The 15,295-nt window shown below is 37.6% G+C and overlaps 1 protein-coding gene across 2 annotated transcripts; it reads left to right on the forward strand.

The window, feature by feature from the left end:
- The first annotated feature begins 429 nt into the window (after nucleotides 1–429).
- On the forward strand, nucleotides 430–15,037 carry LOC133131303 (T-cell leukemia homeobox protein 3-like). Of its 2 annotated transcripts, XM_061246601.1 has the most exons (4): nucleotides 430–1,466; nucleotides 10,243–10,480; nucleotides 11,064–11,127; nucleotides 14,419–15,037. In XM_061246601.1, exons 1-4 carry the CDS (start codon nucleotides 974–976, stop codon nucleotides 14,662–14,664), a joined length of 1,041 nt encoding a protein of 346 aa, XP_061102585.1. In that variant the 5' UTR covers nucleotides 430–973; the 3' UTR covers nucleotides 14,665–15,037. The 2 variants fall into 2 exon arrangements, with proteins under 2 accessions (XP_061102585.1, XP_061102586.1); XM_061246602.1 differs by lacking the exon at nucleotides 11,064–11,127.
- The last annotated feature ends 258 nt before the right edge of the window (nucleotides 15,038–15,295 follow it).

Below are 15,295 nucleotides of genomic sequence, written 5' to 3' on the forward strand. Positions count from 1 at the left end.
AAAATAAAAAAAAAAAATAATAATAATAATATTCTACTACTACTGCTGCTTAGCAGTTATGCAAACTGAAATAGCATGGTTATGATTCTTAATATTTGGGTTAGGCAATCGTGATTTGGTAGCCTTTGTAAAGCGCATACACTACAGAAGAACATTAATAGGTCTAATCGTCAAATGTCCAATTTATATTGACTTAAAAATATATAATGTCCTTTAACGTTTGTTCAGGTATGCAATGTGCAACATATTATTGGAAAATCGCACGTGGAATACAGATTCCACGTCTACAGAAATTGAAACTGTTCCTTTAAGGAATCCGTAACCCTGCCTATCTAGAAATCCAATAACCAATGGGGGAGTGAACCCCTGGGTTTTGGCAGAAAGAGCGCCTCACCTGCTCAAAATCTCTTCGAGAAGCATTAAGTAGAATAATAGCCGATTTCTCAATTAATATTCATGGCAGGGTGAATCCGCTTATTTATCTTCAATTGATATGATGGCGGTACACGGAAAGCACCCCATTCTTTCGCTTGAGTAATGGTTGCAAACCTTCAGCGTAGACATAGTGTTCGGCTATAGAAATCTATTTCCCTATCAACTTAGCTTCTTATTATTGTTATTTTATTTGGTCTCAAGAACACCGTGTATTATGTTTTTTGAAGTTGCATTATGTTTTGTTCTATCATTGCTCCGAAGCCACTGAAGTGGCTATTTGACCGCGACTTTCGCATGTATTGCGATGGATTATCTACGGTGAGTTTTTCCTAATATTCTGCACTACTTCTGGACGTCATAGCTACTCCCAGCACCGTGAGACTTGAGATGAGATGAGATGATTTGCTACCTGCACGAGAGAAAACATATTTACTCGCATATTTTGTAGCCTTGGATATATTCCCTAGGATATCCTACATGTATAAGTTTATCTTTTATGACATTTATGTGGCAAAAATAAGTTCTTTGACTCGCAAATATGAACACAACTATGGAGCACACTGGCATTGAAGAGGTGAACCAAACGCATCAACAGCACGAGCCTATTAGTTTCGGAATTGATCAGATATTGAACAGCGCAGACCAAACCAGCAGCTGCATGCTCCCAAGCCGGACCACCGAAGCGGATTACCAGCTAGCCTCCAACGTTTATGCCAATGGCTACAACAGCGTCTACAACCCGGCCTGCTCTATGGCGGCGGGACTCCCGGGCTCGTACAATGTGAACATGAACATGAACGTAAACATGAATATGAACGTCAATGTGAACTCTGGGAATGCAGGAGGGGTGATTCGGGTTCCAGCACACAGACCTATGCCACCGTCTGTTCACCCGCACGTCCCTACTCATCCAGCCGCCATGTCAACCGGCATGCCAACGGTGGCAACAATGTCTGGCATGGGAAACGTGGGTAACTTCACCTTTCCTTGGATGGAGAACAGTAGGAGATTTGCTAAAGACAGACTGACAGGTAAGTCGTCCCAGGCCCGTTGGTTGTTTCAATTAGCAAAGGAAAAACAAAATGGCCAAGCCAACTTTACTCATTCATAACGGTGATTTATAAGCACTGACTTCCCATACATTTTTCTGTCGCTGTGTCTCAACGACGGACAACGTCGATCGCATCTTTTCATAAAACAAAGCTTTCAAATGAGTGAATAGTGAAGAAAAATAAGCGTCTGGATTAAAAAAGAATACTAATAATAATAAATAAATGAATACATAAATAAATACATAAATAAACAAATACACAAATAACCATTAGACCATAGACATAGCTACCTGTAGCTCATTTAAAACTCTAATGTAAAATAAAAATTAACTAAACAAATTATCAAATATTATTAAATTATCGCATGTAATGGGTTAGTATACTGGAACTTGTGCTTATAATGTTGAAGAGTTATAAGCAGAATTAATATATTTCATAAAAATAATCGTGTTGGGTTATACGTTGTAAAAAAAAAAAAAAGAACGGCATGGCGGAGAACTAAAACAAATACATTACATAGTTTTGTACATACATCTAATGTATTTATCTATCAGCCATAAATCATAGATTTCTGAACATGCCTACTATAAAATCAAACTATCACACTCAACTCCGTTTGCATGCTAGAGTGTATTTTAATTTTTTTTAACGATGCCTCATATTTGCTTGCTACATTTAAAGTCATAAGACATTCGTGTGTGTGTGTGCGTGCGTGTGTGTGTGTGTGTGTGTATTTGCCTCCTTTACATTGACATTGAATTATCATAACGGTAGACATTTAAATGAATTGCGGCTAGACAAAACTGCCAGTGTAAGGGAGGCAGGGAAGAAGTTTAAATTGTCATCCGATCTGAAGCCAAACAAGTAACCTACAACCCATTTCATGAACGAATGATATACGCTTTGTTGTCCCAAAACATAAGATTAGTGTCACGGTTATGGTAAGATTAAATATATCCATTGTTTGTTTCACAACACTTTCGATATAAACCTGTTATTGCGAATAATCTATAATGTGACACGCTGAACATTAACTATTTTGTATGATTTAAAAGTAACACAGGCTGGGGGTTTCTTCTCAGATTCTTATGTTATTCTTTTAGGTTCATGCCTGCTGTGATGGAAATAAATACAGAATTAACCTACGCAGGGCACTAAGAATCAAACTTCCGCTTCGGATATGACTATTTTAATTAAACAAATACAAATATAATAATGAATACTTAATAAATGTTGTTTAAGACAACCGTTGAGTTTCATTATCCACCCACGTATGGATTAGCAGGGCACATCCCTCGGTAAGTGGAAGGAAGTCATCGATTGTTATTCATCCGGTCTGTGTTTTAATTATTAATATTATTAAATTATGTTATTCTCCCTTAGATGTGGATATTAATCAAGAAATTATGTAAACGACCACATTAGTTCGCACCAGTTTTCACCGTTAGGCCTATTCACCAATGAACCGCAATGTCACATGCCTGACTGCTGAACAGGTCTACTGAAGTTCATTTTATATTGGCATATCTTATACCAAATTATATGAAGGCTTTGATGATCTTTTCATTGCAGTTAATTAGGCCTACGCCTTCATGGTCGGATTCCAAAGGTGCGTAGCCTAAATATAGCTAAGCCGGAGTTTTGTTAAACTGCAATCTTTAACAAATGCATGTCTTGCAAACCAGTAATACCTTGGCTATTTTGAAAACACATATGGCCCATTTCAACCCGACTTTTTTAAGGATAATGCTTTAAGGCAGGGACTTGAATACGAATTTAGGGCCCTAATAGTAGTTCACGTCAGCATTAAAAGACATACAGCCAAGGAAGCCTGCAACCCGAAGTGCATCGATGCAAAAGGAAGCGCAACTAAAGTATTGTGTAAAGTATCGGCATACCTCAGCTGCTTGACTGTAACATTGATAGTCGTGTGTATCTGAATTAAAATTCCTAACCTAAAAGTGAAACCGCCCTGGTGAAAAAAGACAGCACTAACATAAATTAGATATATCCCCCACAAGAGTAGGCCAAGAAGTTCATTTATTTAGCTTTATGTATTTGATTCCTTTATTTGATTTACTTATTTACTTCGCAGTGCATGTTTTTTTATTGTTATCCATTGCTAATTTAAAACAGTAAAATAAATAGGTTTAAATAAATTATGTAGGCTAATTACGCATGTATGCTATACACAGAGTAGGCATGCTTTACATTCATCCGTTTTAGCTTACAGTGTAGCTATATTGCGCAAAAATGTGACATACTGTAAATAAATGGGCAGTTACCAGCAGGCTTTCTTGGTAATGCTGTTACAAGCACACTGCAAGCAAAAAACATTTTGGTTGTGGCTTAGTTTTTGCTGAGCTTTTCAATGGAAATTCATATCCGCTGCCAGAGGTGTATGCCTCTATGCTAATGTTCTCATGAAATGCATTAGATTTAGACGGCAGTTCGTACTGCCTACGGCAGTAGGCAAACTATGACTTGAATTAAATGGCTGATGATAGTTTGTTAAGACAATGATCCAACATTTGCTTTTGGTACTTACATTTGTTTGTCAACATTACAACCCGCAAACTAGAAGCTAGGTATAGGCCTTCACCAATGCGCATTAGCGCACACACTGACGTCATATATTTACAGAGCTGAAAATGAAGAGCAATATGGATTTCTACACATTAAATATTCACAATGATTTCTCATTAATTATTAAATTTGATTGTTATATAAACGGTAAAAGCATTGGTGTAAATAGTCTAATACTTAAAACTTTATCCATAGTCACCAAGGTCCTCTCATTTCAAACTTCTTTTTTTTTTTATGGTGTAGATTATCAGATAATGTACAAATTATAGCACATTACTGCACGTTCCTCCTTATAAAAGCATAAATTCGGATATGTATGTTGAAAAATATCACAAACGAGAAATGTATAACAATTCATATTTAAACGTGTCCAAAAGACCCTTTGCGTAACTGTAATTTAAAAAGATAATGAAATAAAACGTGAATATCAAAATGGATACAACGCATGCGTGAGCTGGTGGTACCGCCGTTACCCACGGGCAGGGGTGATGCCGACAGATTTTAGAAATAATATTTTCCATTGAATATACTGACATGAAGAAAGGCGTAGCCTAGCAGCGATACGATATTACACTTGTTAACATGAACTTCTCTAAATCATTTGAAATTTAAATAAATACATGAATTAAATAAAACATGAGATTTTTTTTTTTTTTAATTATAATGACGAGAATACAACCTGTATCGTTACATATAACGAGACGCTGATTTACAGGCAAGTGACTAATTTACTACCCAATACGTAAAGCAGACAGTCATGTGCTGCGTGATTTACCACGATAAAACAAAATAAGCATTGTAATCGATGCACTGTAATCGATGAAATCGAGTTTTTGCTTTTATAATGATATAAATGCATTACAGATGTATATATTTTATGAACTTGGCCAACACAACATTAAATACACATAGTCTACATTTTGAAAGCCCACTTCCATGCAATTCTATAAAATATTTGCAGGGATACGTACATTTTATGCTGACTTAAATCAAGATTATGCTTCTACAGACAGTGCAGCTTCCGTCTACTATTGTCTGGGAATGAAGAGTCAGTCAGATCTGTCATTCATGCTCACACTCACCCCTTTTATGTGTGACCACAGGCCCCCTCTACTGAGAAGGCCAGTTTATGTTCTGTTTCTGATGTTTTCAGAGTGAACACTGACAGCCATGCTATGTATATTTCACTGTGACTTACATTTAAGTAATACTAATTACATTTAAATAATAAAGAGGGAGGCAAATGAAAAACGTTTTTTCAAGAAAAAAAAAAATTCAAATAATAATAACAATACTAATAAAATAATTTTTATTTGGGTGTGTTAGCCTCCAGTATTTCTGGAGTATTTCAAAAATACCTCTGTCAGAGTCCAGGCCCCCCAATTTTAAGGAGAAAAAGGCCAAGATGAATGCTTCTACTATTATACCATATTTCACCTGATTGTGTAATAAATAGCAGTAGATGTAGCCTGCATTATTAAATATCCCCTTTGAATCTTTTACAGATATATTTATTTGATTGCAGCACAGGTAATATCCACAGTGGGGCAGAGGAGCACAGTGACAGGGAGGTGTTATTAAGTATAAATGATTTTCTTATAGGCTGCGATTTCTCCAAGGCGGCATTTTCCTTTTGATATGCTGATGCCAAATTGCATTACTCACACGGGCCATTTTGTATTCTCTCGGCAAAACCCCTGAGTGATACAAAGCCAGCAGATTTATTTCCTGTCCAACATGGATCTGTAGTGTTAATGTGCCTTTAGGTGGAAGATAATGACTTTCTAATTAGAGATTAATCTCTTAGTGTGCATTTCTTCTAAGTACGCACTTCTCTAAGTGCACATAGCTAATGAAAGATGTTTTGGGCTCAGAATGATGTGGATTCTCAGAGAAACAGAAGGGCTCAAGCAGGGCTATACCTCTTAGTGATGAAGCCAATGGTGCCACTGCTAATGAGGTCATTGCTCTTTATGTCACTTCTGATTGGATGATGAGTTAGAGAAATTACATAGAGGTAAAAAAATAGAGACACGTTTTAGTATTTACTAAAGAGACCTAAACAAATCTCAGTTTTTTGTCTCATGTAGTTACTTTCAGCCATACCAAATACACATTTGTAAATTGACAAAAACATTTCAAAAATTGAAAATATAGGGCCAGTTTCACAGACACAGATTAAGCCTAGTCTTAGACTAGATCGTTTTTTTTAAAATATAGATTGACTATATAAAACTATATAAAACCAGGTCTAAATTGTTTCTGTGCTTAATAAAACATGAAAGTGAAAGACACCAGTAATGATTGAACATACAAAGAAAAAGAATGGTAACGAGAAAATCTAGCATCATTATTGCATGTATGTTGTCAAAAGCAATAGATAAAACACATCTTTGTCTACACCTATATCATAGCAGATGTAACTAACTTTCTTCAGGGAATATTGTGCTCACACCTGCATCATTTGGGTGAAATGCCATGTAGGGCATTTTAAAGGATATAAACATTGGTTAAACTTCAATCAGCATTATTACAGCATGTGTCTTTTATTCAAGCAAAGTTCATTAATCAGCACTCAGTTGTGGAAATATTAACCCGTGATACCATTCCCTGGCTAATAGGCTTTTTTGTTCAATTATTACGCATTAAATTAATGCGCTGAATTGGCAGTTCTGTGTTTCTATTGTCACAGCAACTTAAACATTTGGTATATTGGTCTATTTTTGTTGTGATGGTGAGTTCAATTTTTGCAAGTGAGATCTACAGTATACTTTGAGAAATCCTCTTTTAAGATGGAAGATTTATTGACAAAAAGTTATCTTGTCTGATGTTAGTAGCATATGTGTCAATATTTACCATACACATATGCAAAGAAAGGACCATCATTGTTTTATTACAATAATGGCAAGAGCATAATAATAGATGCCTCTCTGTGGTGTTGATATGATGTACTGTAATGTTTACAACTCATTGCATAGTGAAGAATGGAACACAGTTCACAGCATGAACTGTTCCCAGTTTATTGTCAGCAGCCATACCACTATGAACCCTGCTTCTGCCAAATGGCTGAAACTAAGCAAGCGCAGGCTCAGGTTAATACTCTGATGGAAGTGCCGTTGGTGGGCCAGTCGGGGTGATCTTCCCTGGTCAAATAAACCCCAATGCCCCAGTGCAGTGATGGGGACAGTGCTGTAGGAGACACTGTCTTAGTGTGCTCCTGACTTATTGTGCTTCTTAAAGATTCAATGACACTCACAGAGTGTAGGGGGTTCCCCGGTGACCTGGCTAAATTCCCAAACTGCCACCTGCTCGTCCCACAGTTGAATTGGTAAAGAAATGTTTGTATCCGGGTGTATCCCAATGTGTCCTCCTTTCCTCCACTCATCTCCTGTCTGTGAGTATGGGGGGAGGCGATGAGGGGAGGAAAGGTGAGGGCTGGGTGGCACCCTCCCTCTCCACCTGTGTGGAGAGCCGTGTATCACCCAGGTGGTGTTGAAGCCTCCTTATCACGGTGAAGTGATTTGAGTGTGTGAAAAGTGCTATGTAAATGAAATTGACGATTATTATTAGTATTATTACACATTTATTAGTGTGTAATTAAGTATAAGCAGTATGGTAAGCAATAGTGCATGTCTCATTTTTTAAACATTCAGGATCTTTTAGATGATTAAAATGCAATGCAATTAAAATGCAATGAATAATAACAGGCTATTCTTTGTTGGCCTATACATTGTTTTATTTTTATATTTTTTCTGCCTGGAGTAGCAGGCTAAATCAATCAGCAGAGAATTTAGACCTTGGAAGCAAGGTGTGCAGACTCTTTAGCCAATAAATGACTTAAAGGAAGCACTTACGTGCAGGAACATGCATGATTCATGACTCATAGAATGAAGAGATCATGTTTTATTACTTTGGAGATGTTCAGACTTTGTACGGAAAAATAATATATCTCTAGCTATTTTGTGTATATGGACTGAACTATGAAATGAGGATCATAACCCATTACATTTTTTAAAATAATAACTTACTTGGGTTTCAGGTAATCTGAGGTTCAAATCACTACATTGCCCACTCAATCTGCCTGTTTCCCTCTGCATACATTTTCATTCACCAGTGATTAATTTAGAGTTATATTAGATGGATCACCAATCTGCCAGAAAACAAGCAGGGTTTTCTCTCAAAGTTGCCATGGCACAGATACATTTTTTTCCACTTTTCTCCCCAATTACTTAGCAATGGCTACATACTGTTATTATTCAACTGGAGGATGCAGTATAACTAGCTTCTATAAGTATTTCCAGACCACAGTTTTATTTGCCAAAATGCATAACAGAGAAAGTTGCATGGCTGATTTCCAAGATACATGTGTTGTTAGTGGGCTAACAAGATAATAAGAAGGCTCTATTTATTTTGACCTAGAAGTGTGGTGTTGCTTTGGTGCAGTGTGCTGGATAGCCCTAGTTTCTCTGTTTGGAAAATACCATAAACATCCACATGGATAGTAATACAGAGGGCTAAAATGTGTGGACAATGCAGTGTGTGAAGTGAAGAATGATTAAAGTTGTACTGCAAAATGCAAAATACAATTGACTGTCAGCTGGTCAAACTCCTTGAGAGCAAATTCTTGAACATGAGGTCCTACTATCCAATAGCTTATGTTGTAAAAATGAAAATAGGTTTGGAAGGAATTAACCTGGGAAGATACTGCACATGTATTCAAATAATGGAGTTATTAAAAAAACTAAACAAACCAAAAACTGGGAAGAAATTTAGGTTAAAAAAAGTGAAACAACAACCTTGGATATGGGCACTGTAAGCTAGGCTCTGATGAAACATACCCAAAGACTACTTAAAGAGTAATTAAAAAACTATGTGAGATCATTTATAATCTGTTCATATTATAAACAGCAGAAACTGAAAATGGAAAATAAAGTCAATTGTATTGACTTTTATTCTGATCTCGAAATGGCAGTTATACAGTGCGGTCCTTAAGTATTTGGACAGTGGTACAATTTTTTTTGTACCACTTTTGACTCTGTACTCCAGCACATTGGATTTGAAATGAATATGAGGTTAAATTGCAGACTGCGACCTTTACATTCAGGGTACTTAAATCCATATTGGGTGGGAGTTACACACCTTTTCCCCAAGGCACGTCATGCGGCCGGGGGCATAAAGTAGCAAATTCAGGTCACTCACTCAGTGACTCAGGCACAGTTGGCATGGAGCCTGCGCCTCATCAGGTGGCCTCTAGAGGGAGTGGCGTGGGTCTGTACAGGATCTGTGCTTGTTATCCATAGTCCCCCCAATTTTAGGGGACCAAAAGGATTTGTCAGTTGGCTTCTCAACTATTTTTGATAAGCCAGGTGTGTTCAATTGCTTCCTTAGTGCAGGTGTAAGTATAGTCGGGATCTAGTCTTGATTCTAGGCTTTTGATTTCCTTTGTAGTCTGTTATTGGTGTTTGTCAACCTGAGGGCCAGAGTTGTGCCAATTACAGTCAAGGAAGCCATTATGAGGCAGAAAAATAAGAACAAATGTCAGATATAGGCCAAACAGTTCATTTTGACAAGCCTAGTGTTTGGCCTATGTTTTTTATTGCTCTAAGGAAGCTATTGAATACCTGAATAATCAGCCGCAGAGCCAACTGTTTAATTAATTTTGATCCCCTAAAATGGGGGTTTATGTGCACAAAGGGATGTAATTCCTACACGGATCAGCCAATATGGAGGAAAAAATCCTCAAATTGTTTAATTTCAAATCCAAGTGCTGGGATATACCGAGCCAAAAAACAGAAATCGCATCTCTGCCCAAATATACTGCACTGTATGAATTCCCATTATTTAAATTCTTGGAATCTGGCAAACAATGTGCATTAAAATGATTGGAATTCATGAAAAAAGTATCAAAAGAAACAAATGGTTCAAAATGTCAGAGTGCATGTAAACAGCTCATAACATCTCTTGATCTCAAGGTGCTTGGATCTTAGCTTAACTGTTGCATTGGTTGAGTTGAGGGCTGTATGGTAATGTATAGCCCTTATTTTGAATCAGGACACTCACCACACTTAAGCTATTGTTTGAAGGAAGTGAAAATAAGGTAATGTCTCTCTTAATCATGCAAAGGAATAAATGGGTAAAAGTGTAAATTTTATTTTTCTCTCACCGGCAGCGGCACTTTCCCCATTTTCTGTGACTCGACGGATTGGACACCCATACCAGAACCGCACGCCCCCAAAGAGGAAAAAGCCTCGGACCTCCTTCAGCCGGGTGCAGATCTGCGAGCTGGAGAAGCGCTTCCACCGGCAGAAGTACCTGGCATCGGCCGAGCGGGCCACCCTGGCCAAGGCCCTGAAAATGACGGATGCACAGGTCAAGACCTGGTTTCAGAACCGGAGGACAAAATGGAGGTAGTGTTCCTATCTATGCTGTACATCATCAATAATGTCAATTTCTTTTCAAATCTACTTTTCACTTATGCACTCAGGCTAATTACTGGGGCATCACAATGATGTAGTTCACTTGATTGAAAAGTGAAAATTGATACAAGTACCACGTACTTGTCTTTTTTGTTTTCTTAGCTTACAATGGCTTTATAAACCAATTGATTATGAAGGGATCCATAATATGTGTGTCTATTAATATAACCTCCATAACCTTACAATCAATAGAGCAGTAGAGCAGATGCTGAATATTATTTTTTTTACTGTATGTTATGAACATGCAAACTGCATAGTGCCCATGGACTCACCCTTAATCAGATATATTGCATAATCCAGGGAACAATTCGACACATGAGCACATTTTCCCTACAGCTCATGACTAACTCATTGTGAATTTAATGCAGTAGGTTAGTTTAGGGTTATCTCTGTGAAATGTATTTTATTTGGACATTTTGACAATTATGACAAGACCCATTACTCCAAAATATGCTCCCCAAGTATCTGTGTCGAGGGATCATTTGTTTTGGTGACATTTGTTATCTTTCAAAAGGAGGGAAGCCCAGGAAACATTTATGCATGGAGAACTCTACAAAAGACTGCTCACAGAAACACGGGTGAGATTTGATTATTCCCGTGGAAATTCACCTCAAGCTCTCCTGGTATTAAACCAATAATATAGTTGTGCTGAGCTGGGCTCTTTCTTCAAAATAAATAAATAAAAACATAAATAAATAAATAAATAAGGAAACAAAATTACTTGACCCAGCAGAAAAAAAGAAAAAAAGGCCGGCTTTAAAAAGGCTGCTCAGCCTTCCTGAAAGAGACAGCATTGAGCCCCACTCTGAGTAATGGAGGGCACTGCCCAGCTAGACAGTACACCAGCCCAGGGTGTAGCAGCCAGTGCTGTTAAAACAAATGAGCCTGCAATCGAATTATGTCAGGCTTTTCAGACCTTCCCTTTTACACAAGTGTGGTAACAAAACAAGATTGTTCTAATGGAGACTTGTTCTAAATTGTGTGAAGGCAATACATAAGTCAGTAAGTAAATAAATAAATAAATAATTAAATAAAATCCTGGAGCCAACTAAGAATTAATTTCCTTTAATTGTAATAAAAACAATTCTAATTGATATTTTAAGTAATTTAATTTAGAAGTTATAAAAAAGAGAATACATTTCTAGACGAGCCATGCACCCTCCTTTCCACGTATGTAGCTGGTATAAATGAGTATTTACATACTGCAGGACATGTTGGCACATGCGACTTCCACTTTTACCTTCAGAAATTTTTACAAAAACATGAATAATAAATTATATATCAAATGTATTACATGCTTTTAATTGAAGGAACATATAAAAGTGCTACATAAAAGGATAATATTAAAGATAAGCAGATCAAGAGATGTTTTTTTTTTTTGTAAATGAAACATTAAACACACAACTAGTTGTATCTGTGTGTGATATATTTCAGGGCCTGATTTAGATGCCTTTTAATTATGGATTTTTCTTCCTCTCTGAAAGCTGTGTATGGGCTGAGCATGCAGGATGGGCCTGCATGCAGCTAGTGTGTGTAACAAGGACATGATCGAATAAACAGATGAGAAATCGCATTATGGTAATGCTGTTTGCAGCTATATGTGGCTAATGGAGAGTGGATGGCGTGTTAGAAAGCAGACTCGGGCGTGTGCAGAGCCAGAGATGTGCATGTTTCTATCACTGATATTAAGCCCAGCACTGCTACACAAATCTGCACATCAATTGCAGTGTGCAATGTGCTTGGAGGAAAAACTGGTGTTGATGGAATTGTATTTTTTCCTATTTTCTTTTTTACTTTGAAGTCTGAAGCATTGTGTTTTCAGTGATGCTCTTCTGCATACCACTGTTGTAATACGTGGTTATTTGCGTTACTGTCACCTTCCTGTCAGCTTCGACAAGTCTGGCCCTTCTCCTCTGACCTCTCTCATTAAAAACACATTTCTGCCTGCAGAACTGCTTCTCACTCAACCATTATCTGCAAACTCTAGAGACTGTTGTGCGTGAAAATCACAGGAGATCAGCAGTTTCTGAGATACTCAAACCACCCTGTCTGTCAAAGTCACTTAGATTACATTTCTTCCCCATTCTGACATTTGGTCTGAAAAACAGTTGAATCTCTTGACTACGTCTGCATGATTGTATGCATTTAGTTGATGCCACATGATTGGCTCATTAAATATTTGCATTAACAAGCTCATATACAGGTCTACCTAATAAAGTGGTCACTGAGTGTATGTTATATTAGATCACATGCATGGCCATTTATGACTGTTTATACAGTGATAATTAGGGCATTCATCAGACAGCAAAATTCCCAATCGTAAACCAACTCGAACAGAGATAACAAAGTCCAATAAAACACACTGAGAAACAAAGCTGTGTAATTCAGTGGAGGTTTATAGATAGGCATATCTTCTTATATGGATGACTGAACACATATTGTTAATATTATGAACATAAAGTCAAGAGGATTGAAACAAGAATCATGGAGTTGATGTTTATGGAAAAGCTACCATATGCTTCTAGGCTTAAACTGCTACTGATAAACATTTGAAGTGCAGCTTTTAGATTGCAGACTATCTGAAGTGTCATCTTCACATTGCCATGATTGCTTTAACAAACATATGCTTTGTAGTATTTATACTGTATATACATGGAAAATGTTAGAAAGACTGACACAGGCCTGTTGGGTTTACACTAAGGAATTGAACATGCAATTTATTTTATGTTTTATCTGTTCTTTACCCACAAATCAACAACGGCAATCACAGTAAAAATTTAATGCTGCTGGTTTGCATAATAATCAACAGTGCCATTTCTCATAAGATCGAGTACAATTCAGTGAACTATCCAGCTCCTGCACAAGGAGTGGTCTAATGCAATGGCATTCCTCTGAGCGTCTTCAGCAGAATAATGAGGATATTTTGTGGTTTAGAAGTATTTAAACAAATGAAATATGCACAGGAGATGACCTGATCCATGAAGACAGAAGCCACTTTAGGAAATGAAAAAAGATAAGCCATTTTTTCCCTCAGGTGAAAAGAGGTCTTACCATGAAAGCTTCATAGCCATGGTTCAATGCAGCTATTTTCAACACAGACATGCCTTCCAAAGAAAACTTCAACAGTTCTGCACGTACGGCACAGAGAGGTGGGGGAGGGGGAGTTGTTACAGACCCAAGCTGAGGGTGACACAACTTGGTTCTGTGTCAACTTGCAGATAATCGAAGAACTATATTCTTCTCTGAAATACATAAACAGGAGTGTGAAAAGGTTGCCTGTAGAGTATGGTTGATTTTGCTCTTTCTTCTTCAAATAATTATTAAATTATTATTGAATAATCAATTAATTTATTTTGGTGGAAATCATGTATGCATAATTATTTCAAACAATAAAAGCTGCATTCATATGGCCCTCCAAGAACTGTGTTCTGGATAATTGGCAATTTACTATATTCCTGCAGTAGTACCAACCAGTGATCACTCCCTAACATAAGGACAAGATTGATACTGGTTGTCTGGAGCAGAACTATTCTGAATTCAGGAGACATCCAAAGCAATAACATCACAACAAAAAACAAATGCAGATACAAAAGCACGAAACAAGAAAATAAATCTCTGAAGCACAACAACAAGAAAAAAAACACTAAAAAATAGCAAGGCAATTTGAAACTGTGAAGGAAAACACAACATTACCAAAAGACGCTTCATTTCTGAAAAACAGAAGTGTTCGCTTATGACCTAATTACTGCTTTGGATGTCTCTGCCACTGTATCTAAGGTTTCACTGAAACTGGTGAGAGAGAATCTGTAACAAGTGAAAAAAAATCTAAAATGATCAATGCCTCTGTCTTTCCTTCCTCCCACCACTAGGAGGCAGACAGCGGAGGAGAGGGAGGCAGAGAGACAGCAGGCCAACCGGCTGATGCTGCAGCTCCAGCAGGAGGCCTTCCAGAAGACACTGGCGCAGCCGCTCCAACAAGACCCCCTCTGCCTGCACAATTCCTCCCTCTACGCCCTGCAGAACCTCCAGCCCTGGGCCGAGGACAACAAGGTCACCTCTGTAACCTCCGTCGCATCTGTGGTCTGAGCTCCCTGTTCCACCCTCACATGGTCTGACCCAGAGACACGCACCAGGAACGGGGTGGTGAACTGCCCACACGTCACATATGGACACCCTTCTATTGTATTCACATTTTGCATTACATATGTGAGACTGTGGTGGTATCTACCACCCCTTTGTGCATAGGTCATTTTTTCTACAACAGGAGAAACATAATAGACTGGAAATATTCAGTGCCTCCTACTCTTTCTTTTTTTAGTTTGCTTTCTATAGCCCTCTTTGCAATGAATGGAACTGCTGAACTGTTGATACTGAATGCCAGTTTGAGAATATAAGAGTTAACCAGTGTTGCTTGTGTATTTTGTACTGTACGAAGTACAACAATCCATTTTTTAGAAAATGTGTCAAAAAAGCTGTGCATACAAATTAATGGGGTGCTGAAATGCCATTAAAAAGTACAAAGTAAAAAAATATGTTTGTTTTTTTATATTCACATTTACCATTTTCTTAACTTTTAAAATTGCTTTTGGGAGATTAAGTCCATATTCAGGAGTTGCAAAGTACTTTCAATGTACTAATGTATTGAGGTTGTGTCTTGCTTGTTGGAATCACTCTGATTTTCACTTTTACATCAACAATAAGTACAAGAGTCTATCACCAGGGAAATTAGACGCACCTGGGCCTACC

This window comes from Conger conger, chromosome 6, assembly GCF_963514075.1.
Source record: "Conger conger chromosome 6, fConCon1.1, whole genome shotgun sequence".
Classification (NCBI taxonomy): Eukaryota; Metazoa; Chordata; class Actinopteri; order Anguilliformes; family Congridae; genus Conger; species Conger conger.

Bases quoted from the DNA above. Each gene is read 5' to 3' on its own strand.
- LOC133131303 (XM_061246601.1), top strand. From the start codon at position 974: ATGAACACAACTATGGAGCACACTGGCATTGAAGAGGTGAACCAAACG. The intron at 10,481-11,063 runs GTAGTGTTCCTA...ATCTTTCAAAAG, and splicing joins AACCGGAGGACAAAATGGAG to GAGGGAAGCCCAGGAAACAT. The intron at 11,128-14,418 runs GTGAGATTTGAT...TCCCACCACTAG, and splicing joins GACTGCTCACAGAAACACGG to GAGGCAGACAGCGGAGGAGA.